At 43.6% G+C, this 18,860-nt stretch overlaps 10 protein-coding genes across 10 annotated transcripts; 7 read left to right on the top strand and 3 right to left on the bottom strand.

Annotated features, from left to right (window-relative positions):
• Positions 1-26: 26 nt before the first annotated feature.
• LDO16 (Ldo16p) lies at positions 27-416 on the top strand (the record flags this gene model as incomplete). Its single annotated transcript, XM_002556497.1, has 1 exon — positions 27-416. The coding sequence occupies one exon, from the start codon at positions 27-29 to the stop codon at positions 414-416; it is 390 nt and encodes a 129-aa protein (XP_002556543.1).
• A 174-nt stretch (positions 417-590) lies between these two features.
• SWP1 (dolichyl-diphosphooligosaccharide-protein glycotransferase) lies at positions 591-1,436 on the top strand (the record flags this gene model as incomplete). The annotated part of the gene is made up of 1 exon (XM_002556498.1): positions 591-1,436. The coding sequence occupies one exon, from the start codon at positions 591-593 to the stop codon at positions 1,434-1,436; it is 846 nt and encodes a 281-aa protein (XP_002556544.1).
• A 56-nt stretch (positions 1,437-1,492) lies between these two features.
• IMP1 (endopeptidase catalytic subunit IMP1) lies at positions 1,493-2,083 on the bottom strand (the record flags this gene model as incomplete). The annotated part of the gene is made up of 1 exon (XM_002556499.1): positions 1,493-2,083. One exon carries the CDS (start codon positions 2,081-2,083, stop codon positions 1,493-1,495), a length of 591 nt encoding a protein of 196 aa, XP_002556545.1.
• Positions 2,084-2,218: 135 nt separating this feature from the next.
• On the top strand, positions 2,219-3,076 carry LUC7 (Luc7p; the record flags this gene model as incomplete). The annotated part of the gene is made up of 1 exon (XM_002556500.1): positions 2,219-3,076. One exon carries the CDS (start codon positions 2,219-2,221, stop codon positions 3,074-3,076), a length of 858 nt encoding a protein of 285 aa, XP_002556546.1.
• An 828-nt stretch (positions 3,077-3,904) lies between these two features.
• Positions 3,905-4,987, top strand: YIM1 (Yim1p; the record flags this gene model as incomplete). The annotated part of the gene is made up of 1 exon (XM_002556501.1): positions 3,905-4,987. One exon carries the CDS (start codon positions 3,905-3,907, stop codon positions 4,985-4,987), a length of 1,083 nt encoding a protein of 360 aa, XP_002556547.1.
• A 1,315-nt stretch (positions 4,988-6,302) lies between these two features.
• KLTH0H15950g (KLTH0H15950p) lies at positions 6,303-7,388 on the top strand (the record flags this gene model as incomplete). Its single annotated transcript, XM_002556502.1, has 1 exon — positions 6,303-7,388. The coding sequence occupies one exon, from the start codon at positions 6,303-6,305 to the stop codon at positions 7,386-7,388; it is 1,086 nt and encodes a 361-aa protein (XP_002556548.1).
• A 317-nt stretch (positions 7,389-7,705) lies between these two features.
• On the top strand, positions 7,706-9,061 carry KLTH0H15972g (Nup35/Nup53 family RNA-binding protein; the record flags this gene model as incomplete). Its single annotated transcript, XM_002556503.1, has 1 exon — positions 7,706-9,061. The coding sequence occupies one exon, from the start codon at positions 7,706-7,708 to the stop codon at positions 9,059-9,061; it is 1,356 nt and encodes a 451-aa protein (XP_002556549.1).
• A 115-nt stretch (positions 9,062-9,176) lies between these two features.
• Positions 9,177-10,955, bottom strand: NUR1 (Nur1p; the record flags this gene model as incomplete). The annotated part of the gene is made up of 1 exon (XM_002556504.1): positions 9,177-10,955. The coding sequence occupies one exon, from the start codon at positions 10,953-10,955 to the stop codon at positions 9,177-9,179; it is 1,779 nt and encodes a 592-aa protein (XP_002556550.1).
• A 90-nt stretch (positions 10,956-11,045) lies between these two features.
• On the bottom strand, positions 11,046-13,169 carry RIM13 (Rim13p; the record flags this gene model as incomplete). Its single annotated transcript, XM_002556505.1, has 1 exon — positions 11,046-13,169. One exon carries the CDS (start codon positions 13,167-13,169, stop codon positions 11,046-11,048), a length of 2,124 nt encoding a protein of 707 aa, XP_002556551.1.
• Positions 13,170-13,457: 288 nt separating this feature from the next.
• YBT1 (bile acid-transporting ATPase YBT1) lies at positions 13,458-18,407 on the top strand (the record flags this gene model as incomplete). The annotated part of the gene is made up of 1 exon (XM_002556506.1): positions 13,458-18,407. The coding sequence occupies one exon, from the start codon at positions 13,458-13,460 to the stop codon at positions 18,405-18,407; it is 4,950 nt and encodes a 1,649-aa protein (XP_002556552.1).
• Between the last annotated feature and the right edge of the window lie 453 nt (positions 18,408-18,860).

The raw sequence follows: 18,860 nt of genomic DNA on the forward strand, positions 1-18,860 counted from the left end.
CAGTATTTCTACTGTTTCTATTAGTCATGTCCTTCACGTCAATTTTCATTGCATTATTATACTTAGGGGGTTTTCTCATCATCCTTGTAACCGCCTCGGCGGTTATCCTTCCGCTACTGATAACCTCACTCTTTTTCGCCACAGGCGTTGTACTTTGCGGTTTTCTCAGTAACAAATCTTACAAGCTGGCGCTTCGCGCTTATAACCTTGCCACACCCCACACGCGAAGCAGCTTGCAAGCAGCGGCGGATCACCTAGCGCCTCTCGATTCAGTAGAAACAGTGTCGCCTAAAGAAGAACTACTTCACAAAATCCATCATTTTTACAAGAAAAGCGACTCTAACGTGAGGACTCCCATTGTTGTTTCAGGTTCAGAAATACCGAAAAGCGTTATAAAAGTTTCAGAGGGGACATAAAGCCCTCTGCGAAGCCGACACGAATTGGTCTTCGCAGGAACTGAATCAACTTCTGTCTAATCACGTGCTGTAATTAGGGCAGAATGAATTTTGAAAACAAAACCAGAGCGTTCTGTGTATTTGACAAGGTCGCGCTGATCGTTTTCAGAAACCAACATTTACGGAGCCCTTTCAATGCTTTTCAAACAAATAGCTTTAGCCGCTCTTTTGGGAGTAACATCGGTTCTGGCCCTGTCTGCGAAGCAGCCTCATGTTGCTTTCGTCACTTCTAAACAACAACCAGTTGCACTACGTACAATCTCGGACCAGTTTCAGAAATTCGATAAACCGCTAGTCGTCGAGAGGCAAAACGATACCATTGAGTTTGCTTTTTCCATCGAAAGGGAGCAGAAGCCTCAGCATGCGTCTCTTGCCCTGGGCCTTGTTGAGCGTGGGATTGAGGCTCATTACAGTCCCATAATAAAAGACAACGAAAAAGAAGGCATGTCAACCTACAAGTTTAGGATTCCAATCGAAAGACTATCCGACAGCTTGCTTCACTACGGCGCCGAACTACATGAACCATTAACTGCATCTTTGCTTTTGGCTAACAAGAACGGTGGCTCTGATAACGTATTTGTCGAGCTCTTTGACCTTTCGCTTGCATTTGAGATTAATAGAAAACTTTCTCTCCCAGCTAGATTCCAGCCTTTGCCGGAGATCAAGCACATTTTCAATGCTCCTCCTACCATCGTGTCTTCATGGTTTGCACAAATGTTTTCCTTCATCATCTTAGGGTGCGTTCTATCGCTGTTGCTGGTGTGGTTAAAGGCAGGGATTTTTTCTTCAGCAAAGCTTCCTCTAAACACCGTCATTGCCATTTACTATCTAGGATTTGTTGGTGCGATCATTGGTTTGGAGTATGTGTTCACGCAGTACTATTTGGGTGCCAGCATTTTCAAAACGCTTGAAAACGCCTTTTATGTGTCTGCCCCCGGTTTGCTCATAGGCTGCAAATTGCTAGTGTCCTTGACCAAATGAATGTTCCTAATATGTAAACTAAGCACATACATATGCATGTAGAATCCTCGCAATGCTCATCTCGCTACCTCGTCAACGTAGCTGTTTTCTATCTTTCTAAAGCCCAGGAATCTGCCATTTTTCCAAAGCGGCTGGTTGAAATTGTTCGCCGCCACAATCTTCCCCTTGATTAGTCCCATAGGCAGCGAGTTGTACGTCCTAGAATCCAGCGACTGTGCCAGATTATCACCAGTGACCCAAACGTGACCAGGCGGTACTTTTATGAAAGAGTTGAATGGCTCTGCTTCCAGGCTCTCCTCGCCGTTTTGACCGGCTCTATTGTCCATAGAGCTCGGACTATTGCTCACACACGCGCTGGGATCTACAAGAATTATGTCTCCTGGCATGCCTGTGATTCGCTTGCACACCCTCTGATATGGATCTGTTGGCTTCGCTGCAACAATGCAGTCACCGATTGTGAGGCCTCTACCATCCCGGTAGAGTTTCAGGGCATGAACATAGTCATTAGTTGCTGCCAAGGTCGGGAGCATTGACTCGCCTCGTGTACCAGTGAATTCATAGAAATGATTATGAATAACATGAACAAGGCAGAAGCTTCTGAGCGCGAAAGAGCCCGTCTTGAGCCATCCGCTCAAACCCGATCTCATTGATACCCCGGCTTGAACTCTTTATTTCTTGTGTTTTCAATTTATTTGGCCATCAGTAAAATACGGATAACGTCAAAAAAAACACTATTAGCTACTAACTTAAACAGTGTTTGAGCGCCTAAAACAACATCAGCCATGAGCACTCCGGCTGCAGAACAGAGGAAGATTATCGAGCAACTGATGGGCAAGGGCTCCCTGTCCTCTAGTGGTCCTTCTTATAGAGGCGAGATGCGACTCGAAGACCCAAGGATATGTAAATCGTTCCTGGTTGGCGAATGCCTTTACGACCTATTTAAAGGAACTAAACAAAGCCTGGGAAGGTGTCCCAAGATTCATTTGGCTAAACACAAGCTTCAATACGAGCGCGAGCTGAGCAACGGACGCGACTTTCCCGATTTTGATAGAGAGTACTTCTCTATTTTGTCTAAGTTTGTTAATGACTGTAACGGTCAAATTGCAGTTGCGCTGAAGAACCTAGAGCATACTCCAGAAGAGCAGGAAAAGATTAAAAACGTTACGAAAGAGCTGGAGGTGGTGGACTCGAAGGTTGGCTTGCTATTGCAGGAGATACAAGTTCTGCTTGAAGCTGGCGAAGTTACTAAGGCTCTCATGCAATCCGTGAAGCTTCAAGAACAGCAAAAACATAGGCAGGAAGTCGCGAAAAGAGTACGAGACATCACGGAAAATGTGGGGCAGAGCGCGCAGCAAAAGCTGCAGGTTTGCGAGATCTGCGGGGCGTACCTCTCGCGGTTAGACACCGACAGAAGACTTGCAGATCACTTCATAGGAAAAATCCACCTGGGATACGTGGTGATACGGCAAGAGCTGGAGAACCTAAAAAGGCGGTTCAGAGACAGGGGCGAGGAGCCTGTGGCATATCCTGTAGCAAACAGGAGGCCTGCACCCCAGTTTCACCCGCAGGCGCGAGCGCAAGCGTCTCAAAGGCCCCCATACCAGCCAAACTATAGATCAAGGGTTCATCGGGGGTATTAGATTGTTGAAGGAAGACGCATTCTATGCTCCTAAACGGTACTACTTGCTTTGGTAATCTGCTTCGGACCTTAAATGTCCAGCAGAAAGGGGCAACATACGCAGGAATTTGGATCGGGATATAGATGGCTATAATTGGAGTTATTCAAGATGCACGACGACCTCGAAGTTGTCCGATGATCTTTGAAGAGTTGATATTGTTGTAAATTGTATTTTATGCTCGCTAAAATGCTTTTTAAATTCACCTAATCACTTGAACCAAATTTTACTCTTGAACGGTTGCAGGGTATTTTTTTTACCTTGGAAGCCTCTTAGTTTGTTGATATGCCATCAATCTCTCAAAATCTTCATCGATCTCTCATGACACTACAGACACCTCAACATCAAGTGCGTCCCTGCCTTCTCATACGCTACATTTCACTTCCAAGTTAAAACGAATTTTCGAAATATATCTAAAACAGCCGAAGAAAGCCACTGTTATCGAACGAGAAACATTTTCTGCCTATGTAGCACAAGAAGCGCATACCTCTCACCGGTGTAGATCGAAGCTTGGGCATCAACTTCCCCGCTCTTCACTGAAACCTTACTAACAACTAATAACACGTCATGAAAAATGTGGTATCATCGTTCGGTACGCGTCTCGGACTCAAGTCCGAAGCGCGATGAAATAATTAAGAGAAATGTAAGGGTAGAAAGGCTGTTCTGCGCAAACATACATACGTATGTATGTGTATGTGTATGTATATAATAGAGGGGGGAGATGAGAATTTTTAGGGTGTTCCTATTCCCAAAATATCGAATCATACTAAACAAAGAAGAATCGTAGGAGCAATGAGCGAAAGCGTGGCCAACAGAGCCGTTGTCTTTTATAACAACAAGAGCCTGCCTATTATTTCGTCGGAAGAGCTGAACCTTGATAGTTGCTATAGCTCCTCCGAAGTGGTGATCAGAGTTCACGCAGCAGCGCTGAACCCAGTAGACTTTCTGTTGCAAAGTTTCGCGTACTCATGGCTAGTGGGGCGGGGACCCAAGACCTTTTCTAGAGACTATAGTGGGGAAGTGGTGAGGGCAGGCGCAAACGTCAAAGACTTCAAGGTCGGAGACAAAGTTTCTGGACTATTCCAACATCTCTACGGCAAGCAGGGCACACTCTGCGACTATTTAATCTTGGACCCCGTGAAGCAGCCGGCAATCTCCAAACTCGCGGCCGCCGGCCATGCTGAATATGATGACTACGTGGTGAATGCTGCGTGGCCCCTGGTTTTTGGCACGGCGTATCAGGGTCTCACGAACTTCGGCCAAAAGCTTGGGCCGGACTCGAAGATACTGGTCATCGGGGCATCCACTTCTGTATCTAACGCGTTTGTGCAAATCGCCAAGAATCACCTCAAAGTCGGGACCGTAGTAGGCATCTGTTCCAAAAAATCCTTTGACTATAACAAGAAGCTCGGTTACGACTACTTAGCTGCCTACGATGACGGGTCTGTCGTTGACAGCGTTAAGGACATCATAGGGAAAAATCTAAACAATGAGAAATTCGACTTGATCTTCGACTCAGTTGGCAATTCAGATTTCTTCGGCTGCATCAATGACGTGCTCAAGGACAAGGGCCAGAACTCTCAGTTCGTTTCATTGACCGGCGACAAGAAGATGAATTACTCTAGTCCAAGGATTTGGGACTCTTTGCCTGGTTTGGAGTCACTAAAGAGGTACGGCCCTTTCCGCAAATATAACTACAACCTTTTTATGTTACGGTCCGACTCTGCCTTTATGAAGCTGGGCTACGAAATGATATCAGAAAAACAGTATATGCCTGCGATTGACTCAGTATATAGTTTTGATGACTATGCCAAGGCCTTTGAAAGGGTTAAGTCCAATAGATCGAAGGGAAAAGTCGTGATTAAAATACATTGACCACTTTTGCAGGCCTGCTAAACACTCTAGTATATAATTCTTAAATGTGTCAGCTCAAAAATTGTACTACGCTCTTCAAACTGTTATAAATATGATCGGAAACTAGAAACCAATGAAAGACTTACCATAACCTCTTTCAGCCGGTAGAGCTTTCAAGGAGCTTTTTTCCGTTCCATTGGGGACACAAGCTTGCAAGTGCTTCCACGTATGGAGTTTCCAAGTCCTGCGCGCACAGAAAATTGAGTCTTCTCGATCATGATTCAAAGGTTCAGTAGGGTTGCTAGCGAGAGGCTGCTTTAATTATTCGAAATATTCAGTATCAGAAAACTTCAACCACTAAACGTCTCCCAAGATTAAAGGTGGCACAACCATAAAAACTAAATGAGGCAGCATTTGGTGTTAATGGCTTTCAGCCACACGTCTGGGAGTTACAGCGGCAAAGAATCTCAATTTAGGGACAAAGCCCCCCGTGCTACCCTGTAATCTGCCGCAGACACTTGTGCCATTGTTCATATTTTTTGTACGCGCCGACAAAAAGTGGCCCGCTGAACAGCGCTATGGAGTGCCGATCACTACCGAGTCTCGGGTTCTTGAACTAATTATAATGTTAAAAGGCAGCATGATATGCCAGTGGTCATATCCGTGAATGATTCTGCCTCATAAAAGCAGCAAAAGACCTACACAAGCAACTAAGACATTCCGCAAAGAATTGTTTAACCAACCCGCCTCTGTTAGGCTCCGTGATCGAAGCGTTCACATGTCTTTCAATTTACTAGATTAAATAAACATGACGACCAACCTTGCACCCTATAAACAATTTTTGTAAAGTTTAATTTTTCAAATCACACTCCCTCACCTGGTTCTCTAAGCTTTCACTAGGTTTTAAAACTGTCACCTTAATGGGTTCTTGCCTTCGGCTTTCGAACAAAGCAAACCTTTTAGACAGTTCTACTGACGATTTGAGACACCATGCATTGGCACTCGAGATGCATACTCATTGCAAGAGTACAAGAGCGTTCTTGAATCTACAAGGAGTACTGAAAGTCAAGTCCTTACGGAGTAAATTTACCAGAAACTTCTGTAGCTACCCCGCTCGGAGCTATTACAAATTCGAAGAGCCCTTAGTAATCCTAATAGAATCACTAAGTACGAATACAGAAGCTGCGCCGATACTCGCGGCAGGATTCGCAGGACTTAAAAGACATCGAACTTAAGGATATTTAATGTGAAGAAGCAGCAATTAACGATATTTTCTTCGGAGTCAGGTATTAGATAAATCAAAGGATACGAACAAATTACAAATTGCAGGGAGAAAATGAGCCAAAAAGTGGCTAATAGATCTATAGTGTTTTACAACAGTCAAAGCCCGCCTTCTGTCATAACTGAAGAGCTTGACCTTGGGAACTGCTTTAGCCCTTCTGAATTGGTTGTCAAAATCCATGCTGCGGCGCTGAACCCAGTGGACTTTCTTCTACAAGGCTTTGCTTATTCTTGGTTGGTTGGAAAGGGACCGAAGGGCTTTTCAAGAGACTACAGCGGTGAAGTAGTGAAGGTCGGTGCAAACGTCAAAGACTTCAAGGTTGGAGACAAAGTTTCTGGACTATTCCAACACCTCTACGGCAAGCAGGGCACACTCTGCGACTATCTTATCCTGGACCCTTCTAAGCAGCCAGCGATTTCCAAAATTTCGCCAGTGGGCCATCCCGAGTATGACGACTATGTGATCAACGCCTCGTGGGCCTTGGTGTTTGGAACGGCATACCAAGCCCTCCATAACTATGGCCAAAACCTTGGTCCAGATTCTAAAGTTCTGGTGATCGGAGCCTCCACCTCAGTATCGAACGCGCTGATTCAAATTGCAAAGAACCGAATGAAGATTGGAACCGTCGTCGGCATATGCTCGAAGAAATCATTTGAATACAACAAAAAGCTAGGATATGACTATCTGGCCGCTTATGACGATGGTTCTACCGTGGAAAATGTCAAACAAATTATGAAGAATAACATGGGTAATGAGAAGTTTGACCTAATATTCGACTCTGTGGGTAATTCTGAGTTTTTTGAATGCATCAACGATGTGCTGAAGGATAAATGCCAGAACTCTCACTATGTGTCGGTTACCGGAGACAAAAAACTTAACTACTCCAACCCAAGGATCCGAGACTCCCTCCCCGGCTGGGAGTCAATAAGAAGGATTGGCCCATTTCGTAAATATAACTACAAGCTCCTTCTTTTGAAACCCGAGGCCACCTTCGCCAAAATCGGTTCCGAAATGATAGCACAAAAACAATTTGTGCCCGCAGTTGATTCAGTCTATGCTTTCGAAGACTACAGCAAAGCATTCGAGAGACTTAAGTCTAATAAGGCCAAGGGGAAGGTTGTAATCCAAATAAGTCAATAATTCACCAATTCACAAAATTCTATCTAGTTACACCAGTTCTCAACATTTAGTTAGCTCATGAGCATCTTGCTCACCTAGGTCTTAATGTCTTTAGGCTCAAGGGTCGATCAGAGTTTCATGGCACGCCGCATTCTGGAAAGTCAATTACCATCTTGGCAGCTAAGTAGATATTTTGTCGACGTCAAAAACTACCAAAACCAATGATTTGAAAATTTGATAGGTAAATAGAGTATCAACTCTAGTTAGCTGGGAAGTCAAGAGCGCTATTCCTGAAGCAGTCATTGTCGGCATATAGTAACCACTTTTGTTCTGCGGAAATGTCCTCCATATTCGGAGGTTCTGGATCTAGCACACAAGGGAGGTTCTCTAACCTCAACGTCAATCTTCCGCAACAACAGCTCCAACAACAACAACCCACATCAACCTTCTCACAACAGCAGCAGGTACACACCCAACCTCTGGTTGGCTCTGGTAGCACAGCACAAAGCTTTGAAAATCCCATGGAGAATACAAAACCATCTTGGTTCAACAACCCCAGAAAAAGAACTATTCCACAGTCAATTGTTAAGCGTTCAGCAAAACCAGGTTCTTCCGATAGCTCTTCGACTACTAATAACTCAGGATCTTCTTCCGGAAACAAAAATGACTTTGGGGCAATTGCATTTGGCAGTAAAAAAGCCCCCCACACCTTGAATCCATCGGCAAAGCCAACAGATCCTAAAGATTCCCTACCTCATGGCGTTCTGATGGACTCCAATGAGGCTCCTCCAACGAAATCTCTATACGATTGGCAGCGGGAGGACGAATTTGGTGCTATGTTGCCTCCATCGCACCTAGAATCCACTCTGCACGATCAGTCCTACAGTTCTTCCAAAAAAGCAGACACATCTTCTCTTCGCAATGTTTTCGACAAGAGTGATAATGTCAAGTCTATGGCAGAAGCCACGGAAGTGAAAATGAATGGTACAAGTTCAGCAGTATCGAATAGGAACGAAAGCGCTGTGATAGTATTTGGCTATCCAGAGTCTATTTCTAATCAAATAATCATTCATTTTTCCAAGTTCGGCAACATTTTAGAGGACTTTGAAGCTCTTAGAGGTGCTTCCGGCATAAACGCTGCAACATTAAAGCTGCGCAGTAAACACACCTCTGAAAATAGCCCATCTCGCAAACTGCCCATATTTACTGGGGACGGTTGGATCAAATTGACGTATGACTCGCCACCTTCAGCGCTCCGGGCTCTCCAAGAAAATGGTGTTGTTTATGGTGGATGCTTGGTTGGTTGCGTTCCATATACAAAGACTGCGGTTGAGCAACTAGCATCTTGCAAAATTGAAAAAGCTGATGATGTTGGTAGCTTCAGTGTACCATCTAGCTCAATGTTAGGAAACGGACTGGGCGCTATTAATGGGGGCAATGGATTGCGAAATGAAAAGCCGAACGCTCAGGAAACCCAGGGATCTGAAGAGAAAGGTGCCTTTTTTCTACCTTCAAACCGGATTGACTTGAAAGATGGTAAATCGTTATTTGTACCTAATGGCCCCAACTCTAGCAACCACAACTTTTTGAGAACAATTGAATCAAAGATGCAGGAGCAAGAAAATGGTAGCCAACACCCGAACGGAGTACTGGGGAAAGTCAACAACTGGCTTTTTGGCTGGAATGACCTGTAACAAGACAACGTAGTTAGAATAACGGGACTCTAGATTTCATAAAAATCAAAAACTATTTGCATAAAGCTGTTCGTATCAAAGTTCAAAGCGAACCCTTCATAAATACATTAAGTTCTCACCTGAAAGGAGGCCTCGAATCTAAGGATTCACGACCTGCAAATGAAGTATTGCCCTTGAATGGACTGATACTGCTGTGCCTGGAGGACACAGCCGATGAACGGCCAGCAGGTAAGTCTCGGGAGGCAGTGATCTCAAACGGGTGACGCCCGCGGCGTGCAACTTCTTCGAAAGGGAGTTCGTTGCTTGGAGCTTCCATGCTGTAAGAAACGGAGCTATCAGCACCAAAATTTGACTTATGAATCGCCCTCATTCCTGAAGCACTACAGTAGTTTCCAGATTTTGTGGGGCTAACTGAGTTCCGCCGAAGACGGGATAAAGTGTTATTGCGAGACAAGTGCGACGTATCACAGTTTAGAGAATTGGCTTTGCTTGGATCTGGTGAATTCCTGAAGATCGATTGCCCATTTTGCACACCATTTACGGGTTTCAAAGTCGGCGTAGTAGGTGCCGAGAAAGGCGAGGTTCGATAGTTTAATATAATGGAGGGTGTGCCGATTTTGCTTGGGCTGGGTTGACGGCTAAAAAACTGCGGGCGGGCCGTTGCACCATTCATTGCCTTTGATCTGCTCACAACTTGCTGACCGTGGCTTACGCCTTGAATTTGGCTAATATAATTTTTTGCCCTGCCAGTATTTTCAACATCTTCAAAATTTCTGGTTTCAGGGTTGTAGCGTTCTGTAATAATGTCACCGGTGACTGCGTGTGTTTGAAAAATATGGGACCGAGTAGTTGTGAATGAAGGGAAAAATGCAGCCCCTCCTCCATACGTCGTAGCATCAACCATTGCGTCCTGCGTTTTGATTGTTGTTTTGGGTTTGATTACCTTTTCATTGATTTCTTCGAAATGTGCCTTTGCCAAACAAGCTTCGTCATCTAATCTGCTCTCGTACCTCTTGAAGAGAACAAGGAATAAGATGTATTGATGCCCAATAACAGCAAGCGCTGTCTTGAAAGAAACTTCTGTGACGAGCAAAAAAATAACGGAGATGGGGGAAAAGGCGCTGAAAAGAGCGGTGTAGAATTTTCCTGGCGTCCATTTTCTCAACTGGTAGTAGTATTTTCCTTTAGGCGCGTCTTTGATAATTAGCCTTTTCCGAACAAACATGTACCGAATCATTGTCCATAAGGAGCTATTTGTGACTTCCTCAAGTGACTTGAAGCTCAAGTCACTCAGCGACCGCTTGGTAACATTTTTAGATCTTGGTGATGTTTTTGTGTAGAACAATGAGTATACCTGAAAGTGGCCTATCAGGAATTTGTATGCAACAAACAGATTTATGAGGATCAAGAACCCCACCGTAATTTGAAGAGCAACATTCAGAAATGTGAGAAATTTCCAATACCAATTAAGGTGAGTGACAACCACACCACTCTTTGGAACTTGCGATAAGTACTCGAATTTCCTAAGAATTTCAGATCTTGAAAGGTCAAAAGAATCGCGCTTTTTGTCAAGTTTTTGTTGATTTGGTCTAATAAGGCTATCCTGCAAAAGCCGCGCTGTGTACAATGAACATGTGAAGAAGTTACCAAGAGGCCCGGCGATAGTGCTTGCCTTGGAATCCCAATCTATGCTCTCAACATGTTCGTTAATCGCCAAAAACATGTCATAGGGCGAGCTGCTGATAAAAGACATGAACCTTCTAAATCGGCTTTCGCGGTTCTCATCGACGTCAGTGTAAAGCTCATTTTCTGGTGAATATCCTAGCAGACTTGCTCGACTTTCCCCGTCATCTTCAATAAGGGGAGACTCGAACCTCGACAAGCGAAAGGTCATATCAAGCGTTTTCAGGGTGTCCTTGTCAGTGCTCTATCTCTGAACGACCAATTGTTACAACCATTGTACGTCCATTGGTGTAAACAAAACTCATCTATCGTATAAAAGTATTTCAAAGTCCGACCCAATTTCAAGCCGGATGGGGACGTCACTCGAAATCGTGGATGGCCCATCTTTCTCTATGATAAGTGTTAAACGCTGTGACTTAATGACTTTGAATTTTTCTATTACTTTCCCGTGCCTAGGCGTGGGCGAAAAGTCGTTATTCGTAAGAATCGCTTGACCAGTATCCGACAGGAAAATGTTGCATCTGATAGAAAGTGCAGAGCTAAATTGGAGAGGCAATAAACGAATTTGCAGTTCCATTGTTGCAGATGGCACAATTTCGATTTTCTTACGATTGGAGTTTTGCGGCCAAAAGAACTCATGTTTAGTATGGTACATTCGGGAGCCAAACTGTGGATATATTCTTCTTAGAAGCAGCCGACATTGCTCGGCCGGGTCGGTGACACTTAACCTGAAAGATTTATTTGTATACTTTTCGTATGCAGAACATATTATTTTGTAAGGAGTACCTGTCGAAAGCGGGACAGCGCGTCTAACGTGAACCTTGTTTTCGTAATGCCCATCAAAGAGAATAGGCCTCGTGAGGTCATGATCATCATGATGGAATATTTGAACATTCACTAGAGAGTTGCCAATGCTTTCAAGTTGTATATTAGCATAGTGGGTTGATTGATCTTTCGCGTCTATAATCAATTCGAATGTTGGATTCATATAATAAGTGGGATTTGAAAACGGGCCGTGATCGGTTGCTGTATTCCACTCATCCTCCACAGACGCAGAAATACTGTTAGCATTGAACCTTTCCGCTCGCACACAGCGTGAAACGTGGAGTAAATGGAGAGTGAAATTTGCGGAGACATCCGAGTGGCAGTATATGTATTTAAAGTCTCCAGGTTCTAGCGTTAGCTTCAACAGGTGGAAACCAGTATTACTGCCTTTCTCTGTGTCTAGAGGGTACAAATCGCGCGTCGCCTCCCGTACAGCACATCCGTTGTTTTTCACATTATAATTACCGAGGTGCCTCTCTAACAATACCCATAAAGGCTCGCTGGATTTTGATTCATTCTTCAATCGAAATATCGGTTTATTGAGTAGGCTCATTGAGGCATTGCACTTTTGGGCTGAGTATTTAAAGTGAACTTTTTGATGTTCAGAAAACAGAAGTGAACACTTCCAGTTGACATATGCCACATTGAAATTCTCCAGAAAAGCTTGTTCATTCAACGGGAATGTTTTTGAAATGCACAGCGGATCTCTCACAATTATGCGACCTTCACGATCGAGACCCAGAACTGGGTAGTCATGGTTGATTAGATACTGGGAGCTTTTGACGGTTTGGCCCGTGCCCAATGTTACCAAACAAATCCCCTTCTGCAGTAGATTTCTGATATAATTACACGTATCTTCCTTGATTTTGTAAATTTCTGGGACAAATCCACCGAGAAGAAAGGTGTCTATCGCAGCATTGGAACCGGCGAATGTGTGTTTTGAACCGTTTCTAATTTGGAAGTAAGCAAGCTCCAGAGCAGCGTCCTCAGCATTCTCTGATAAAATTGCCAATCGACCGCCCTCTGAATCAGACGGTATATTTGACAGTTTTACACGAACAAGGCGGTTGCTGGCGCCGTTGAAGTGCAAGTTGACGTTAAAGACCGAACTGGATCCCACTCTCGAGACCTTGACATATTCTGGGCATTGACATCTAATATTTATCAAGCTAGCCACGAAGGAGCAGTCAGAAATTCTCGAATTTTGTTCAATTTCGGGGTTTCTAAATTGTTTAGGGGGCGGCTGAGTACGATCTGTACAAGTGGTTATGGGCGCGTGTTGATCACTTGCGTACCTGTTGCTTGAAGTTTCATTAGTTTCTTCATTCCATGAGACCGGCCCACCATTGTCGGCGTTTACGGGTGGATACCTTCGTCCATTCAAAACAGATGTCAACCATAAAAATCTCGTTTCGAAGCCAAATTTACCACGGCATTCCTCATGTCTAGTAAATGCCCTTGAAATCTCATCATCGCCCAACTCGCGTACCGTCTTTCGTACCTCTTCCCAGCGAGTCTTGTCTACTTTTCCTAACACTTGGGCATTCCAAATCGCATCATTCAAAGTTTTCCACGCAAGTTCTGCATTTTTTAAGGACATTAAAGTCGTCCCAAATACACACTGAAGGTCTAGCGACTGTTCCACTTGCCGATGGCCCTGCTCCGCTGATGAAGCAACCAAATGTTTGACTCATCGCCTCTCATTCGAACGGCAGCCAACAGGGACTTTTCAGGCACGTGAAGAAACGCGGGAAGAGCTCTCGTACGAGATGAAGGTAAGATATATTATAAGAGACAAATCTAGCGATAGTGAGAAACATAAATAAATTGAATATTGTATCCTACAAGAACCAGGGTTGAAAACACGATACACACAGTGTTTTGACCGATGAATCAGAGCTCACATTCAGCTGGGGTCTGTAAGTTTTGGTACTACGATGACGTCACGAAGTGCGGACGAGTGGAATACCTGAACTTTTATACTCCCTTAGTCCTGTTGTGTTTTTTCGGAAGTTTTACTGGATATAAGACCGCAGTCCATGTGTATCGTAGGAGGTATCTGAGGGAACACAAACCCAACTTCGCCGATGAGCTAGCAGCAACTTCCAATGCTGATGAAAACAAACCCTTACTATCGGACGCTAGCGGCGCAATTTATACCAACCCAGATGCTGTTCCCAAGGAACACAACCTCAAAGAGGAGCATTTTTCCATCGAAAATTTGAGATTGGCTGATCCCGATGGGAAGCCTCATGGTCTAGTAGAAGTGGTGAAACGTAATTTTGTGGAGAAAGCGCGCGTAGTAGTTGAGTTTTTGCTCGTTCTAGCTCAACTAGCCATCCATGTCTTTGTGTTGATCAATTTGAGTAACGAAAAAGATGAGTTTCCCACTAAAGTTTCCATTGTGAATGTACTCCTGTGGTCTTGGTTACTATTTGTGGTCATTCTGCGTCTGCTGAACATCAATGAGCAAATTAAGTGGATCAAGTATTATCCAGGAAACTTGTGGACCGTGTCTTTCGTGTCTTACATGTTTTTGTTTGCGTCCAGGGTACTACCTTTCCGTTCTGTTTTCATTGGCCACATAACTGACGATATCCTGAAAAAGTACGTTCTGAGTCAATTTTACATCGACCTTGCACTCTTTATGTTGCTCTTTACTGCCAAAATCGGTAATGACCATGCGGTGTTGTACAGAACTAGTCCGGAAACAGTTCCTTCTCCAGAGCCTGTAACTTCAATTATGAGCTTCATATCATGGTCGTGGATCGACAAATTTGTTTGGGAGGCTCATCAACATTCAGTTAAGCTCAAAGACATATGGGGTCTCATGCTCCAGGATTATTCCATTTTTGTTTTGAAAAAGTTCAAAGTGTTTTCTAAAAAGACAAAGGGCAACTTCTCTTACAAACTGATTCGATTCTTCTCAAAATATCTCCTTCTACAAGGATTTTGGGCTTGCATTGACAGCGTTATCAACTTCATTCCTACCTTATTGCTTAAAAGAATTTTGGAATACGTCGATGACCAGTCCACAGCACCAGCGAACCTCGCGTGGTTCTATGTTTGCGCCATGTTTGTTTGCAGAATTCTTGTGGCCATCTGTCAAGCACAAGCCCTATTTTTCGGAAGAAGAGTGTGCATCAGGATGAAAGCTATCATTATTTCCGAAATTTACACCAAAGCTTTGAGAAGAAAGACATCTCCCAACAACTCAAAGTCTTCAACTGATGATGTCGATCCCCAAGTTCTCAATCAACAGAAGGATGTCGATGCAGATGAAGAATCAAGCACTGCCAATTTGGGCGCTATTATCAACCTAATGGCCGTGGACGCCTTTAAAGTGTCCGAGATTTGTGCTTATCTACACTCCTTTGTTGAAGCACTTGTAATGACAATTGTTGCGTTGACTTTACTTTACAAGTTGCTAGGGTGGTCTGCAATCATCGGTGCGTTATTGATTGTCGCCATTCTTCCACTTAACTTCAGACTTGCAACTCTGATAGGGAAGCTTCAGAAAGAGACATTGTCTTTCACCGATAAGAGAATCCAAAAACTTAACGAAACTTTCCAAGCCATTAGAATCATCAAGTTCTTTTCTTGGGAAGAAAACTTCGAAAAAGATATTCAAAGCATCAGAGATCAAGAACTGAAAATGCTCGTGAAGCGTTCAGTTGCCTGGGCACTTACTGCTTTTGTGTGGTTTATCACTCCCACTATTGTGACGTCTGTGTCTTTCGCCTTTTACATTTATGTCCAGGGCGAGGTTCTTACCACGCCAGTAGCCTTCACTGCTTTATCTTTGTTCACCCTTTTGAGAAACCCTCTCGACATGCTCTCGGACATGCTGAGTTATGTCATCCAGTCCAAAGTCTCTCTAGATAGAGTCCAGGAGTTCCTAGAAGAAGAAGAAACTGAGAAATATGAGCAGATCACAGTTCACCGGAATAAGATTGGATTCGAAAATGCCACATTTTCCTGGGACAGGAAAAACCCCGACTTCAAGCTCAAGAATATGAACATCGACTTCAAACTCGGCAAGCTTAATGTTGTTATTGGCCCTACAGGCTCTGGAAAAACATCGTTGCTGATGGGCCTGTTAGGCGAAATGGATTTGTTGGAAGGAAAGGTTTATGCTCCTTGTCTGGACCCAAGAGAAGATATGGTTATCGAAAACGATGGTATGACTAACTCGATTGCTTATTGCTCGCAAGCTGCGTGGCTACTTAATGACACGGTTAAGAACAACATTTTGTTCAGCAGCCCTTTCAACGAAGGGAGGTACAATGCTGTTATAGAGGCTTGTGGTCTGAAGCGAGACTTTGAGATTTTGAGTGCTGGGGACCAAACTGAAATTGGTGAAAAAGGCATTACATTGTCCGGAGGACAGAAGCAGAGGGTTTCCCTAGCTAGAGCACTCTACTCATCGTCAAGGCATTTACTGCTTGATGACTGCCTCAGCGCTGTTGACTCTCACACTGCTTTGTGGATCTACGAAAACTGTATCAGCGGACCGTTGATGGAGGGCAGAACTTGTATTTTGGTCTCTCATAACGTTGCGCTGACTCTGAAAAATGCTGAATGGGTAGTGTTCATGGAAAATGGTAGGGTCAAGGACCAAGGCGAACCTTTAGAGCTGTACAACAAGGGCTTGCTCGGAGAAGATGAACTGGTGAAAACGAGTGTTCTGTCAAGGGGAAACTCTTCCACTAGCTTAGTTGGAAAATCAAGCAAAAGTGGAATCAATTTGAGCAAATTGAGTGCTAAAATCGAGAAATCAAGCGTTCCCTCCAAAAAGCCTCTAACCGAGGAAGAAAGAGTCAAGATGGGCAAACTTATTGAAGAAGAGACGAAATCAGAAGGTGTGGTCAGCATTGAAGTTTACAAATGGTTTGCCAAACTTTTTGGTGGATGGAAGATGGTCATCTTTCTAGCATCTATATTCATTGTCGCACAGTGCGTTTACATCTTTCAGTCCTGGTGGGTTCGTGCGTGGGCTTCTCATAACACTTATGATGCTACTAGAAAATTTATTGCAAGAATACTTCCTGAAGGCACTGTCAATGGCCTATTGCCCTTGGTTGGTCTTGAAAATCAATTATCAGTTAGTCCAGTCATCGAAGAAACGGTTAAACCAGCTGTAAAAAAATCCAAAACACACTCTACAATTTATTACTTACTGTTCTACTTCTTCATTGGCGTTGCACAGGCTGTAATAGCGTCTTCGAAGACTATAATCAACTTTATGGCAGGGTTGAATGCCTCTAGAAAGATTTTCAACTTAATCTTGAAAAAGGTGTTGTATGCCAAGTTGAGATTCTTTGATTCTACGCCAATCGGGAGAATCATGAACAGGTTCTCGAGGGATATTGAAGCTGTCGACCAAGAATTGACACCGTTCGTCGAAGGAGCTTTTGTTTCATTGGTTCAGTGCCTTTCAACCGTAATTCTGATTGCTTATATTACGCCTGATTTCTTCTTCGTTGCTATTTTCATTGGAATATTCTATTATTTGGTGGGATACTTCTATATGGCAGGATCCAGAGAACTCAAAAGATACGAGTCAATCAGTAGGTCGCCTATACACCAGCATTTCTCAGAAACCCTTGTGGGAATTACCACCATACGTGCGTTTGGTGACGAACGTCGATTTATGCAAGAAAATTTGACAAAGATTGATGAGAATAACAAACCATTTTTTTACTTGTGGGTCGCAAATCGGTGGTTAGCGTTCAGAATTGACATGATCGGAGCATGTGTCATTTTCGCTGCTGGGATATTCGTCCTGTTGAATATTAAGTCTCTGGATTCTGGATTAGCTGGTATTTCTTTGACATATGCTATTTCCTTCACTGAAGGTGCTTTATGGTTGGTTAGACTATATTCCAATGTGGAAATGACTATGAACTCAGTTGAAAGATTGAAAGAGTACATGGAAGTCGAGCAAGAGCCTCATTATCAAAGCACCCACAACCCCCCTCCAGAATGGCCCAGCCAAGGTAAAATCGAAGTTAATGATTTATCGTTGCGTTACGCTCCTAGTTTGCCCAAAGTCATCAAAAATGTCACCTTTACAGTTGATCCTAACTGTAAGGTCGGGATTGTTGGAAGAACAGGCGCCGGGAAGTCAACAATCATTACGGCTCTGTTCCGCTTTTTGGACCCAGAAAGTGGATACATCAAAATTGATAACGTGGATATAACTTCAGTTGAGCTGAAAAGGCTTCGCCAATCTATTACCATTATCCCACAGGATCCTACTTTGTTTACTGGCACAGTGAAGTCCAACCTGGATCCTTACGATGAGTACTCCGACAAACAAATATTCGAAGCCCTGAAACGCGTCAATTTGGTTACACAGGAAGAACTTGATCATGCAGCAAACCCAAGCCCGGACAATGCATCAGCCGTGTCAGAGAATGTCAACAAGTTCTTGTTCTTGGAGAACGAAATTTCGGAAGGAGGTTCCAACCTCTCCCAAGGTCAGCGTCAACTTGTCTGCCTAGCACGTTCTTTGTTGCGGTCTCCAAAGGTTATGCTACTGGACGAAGCTACTGCGTCGATAGATTATCAATCAGATGCTAGAATCCAGCAAACAATAAGGAGCGAGTTTTCAGATAGCACCATTTTGACTATAGCTCACCGACTAAGATCCATTATCGACTATGACAAAATATTGGTCATGGATGCAGGTGAGGTTAAAGAGTATGATCATCCGTACTCGCTTTTGTTGAACAAAAACAGCATCTTCTACAGTATGTGTGAAGATAGCGGCGAACTTGAGGTATTAATTCAACTGGCCAAAGAGTCTTTTGTAAAAAAGCTCAATTCTAAATAACGTCTAAACCAGGGGCATCTACTTACTCGAGTTTTCGATTAATCTATAATCAAATGTGTATTTTTTTTGAACTTCTAACAAAACGGCTCTTATTGTTGAAGGAAACAGGCTAATAGCTCGTAACCATATTTTTAGAAAAGTTGCGGTACTTACTTGTGGCTTTCCTAAACAAGGTTTGAGCGCAAGAAACTCTACCCAAATTATCAAAAAGGTCTTAGGAGTATGCAACGAAGTAGCTGTAATTAGAGCGAAAGAGATGTGCCAACATTAGTAGTGACGTGACGTGACATGATACTATGGGGAAATTAGCGCTTTCAAACTCCAGCTCACGCTTGAACTCTGGTAAAGACCTACTCATCTAGAGTGGAGACTTTTAAGATGATAGGATTTTTGAGCATACCAATAAAACCACTGCAACCAAAAAAATAATATTCTGAGCTATAATTCTTTCTA

The sequence above is a fragment of the Lachancea thermotolerans genome (genome assembly GCF_000142805.1).
Source record: "Lachancea thermotolerans CBS 6340 chromosome H complete sequence".
Lineage (NCBI taxonomy): Eukaryota > Fungi > Ascomycota > Saccharomycetes > Saccharomycetales > Saccharomycetaceae > Lachancea > Lachancea thermotolerans.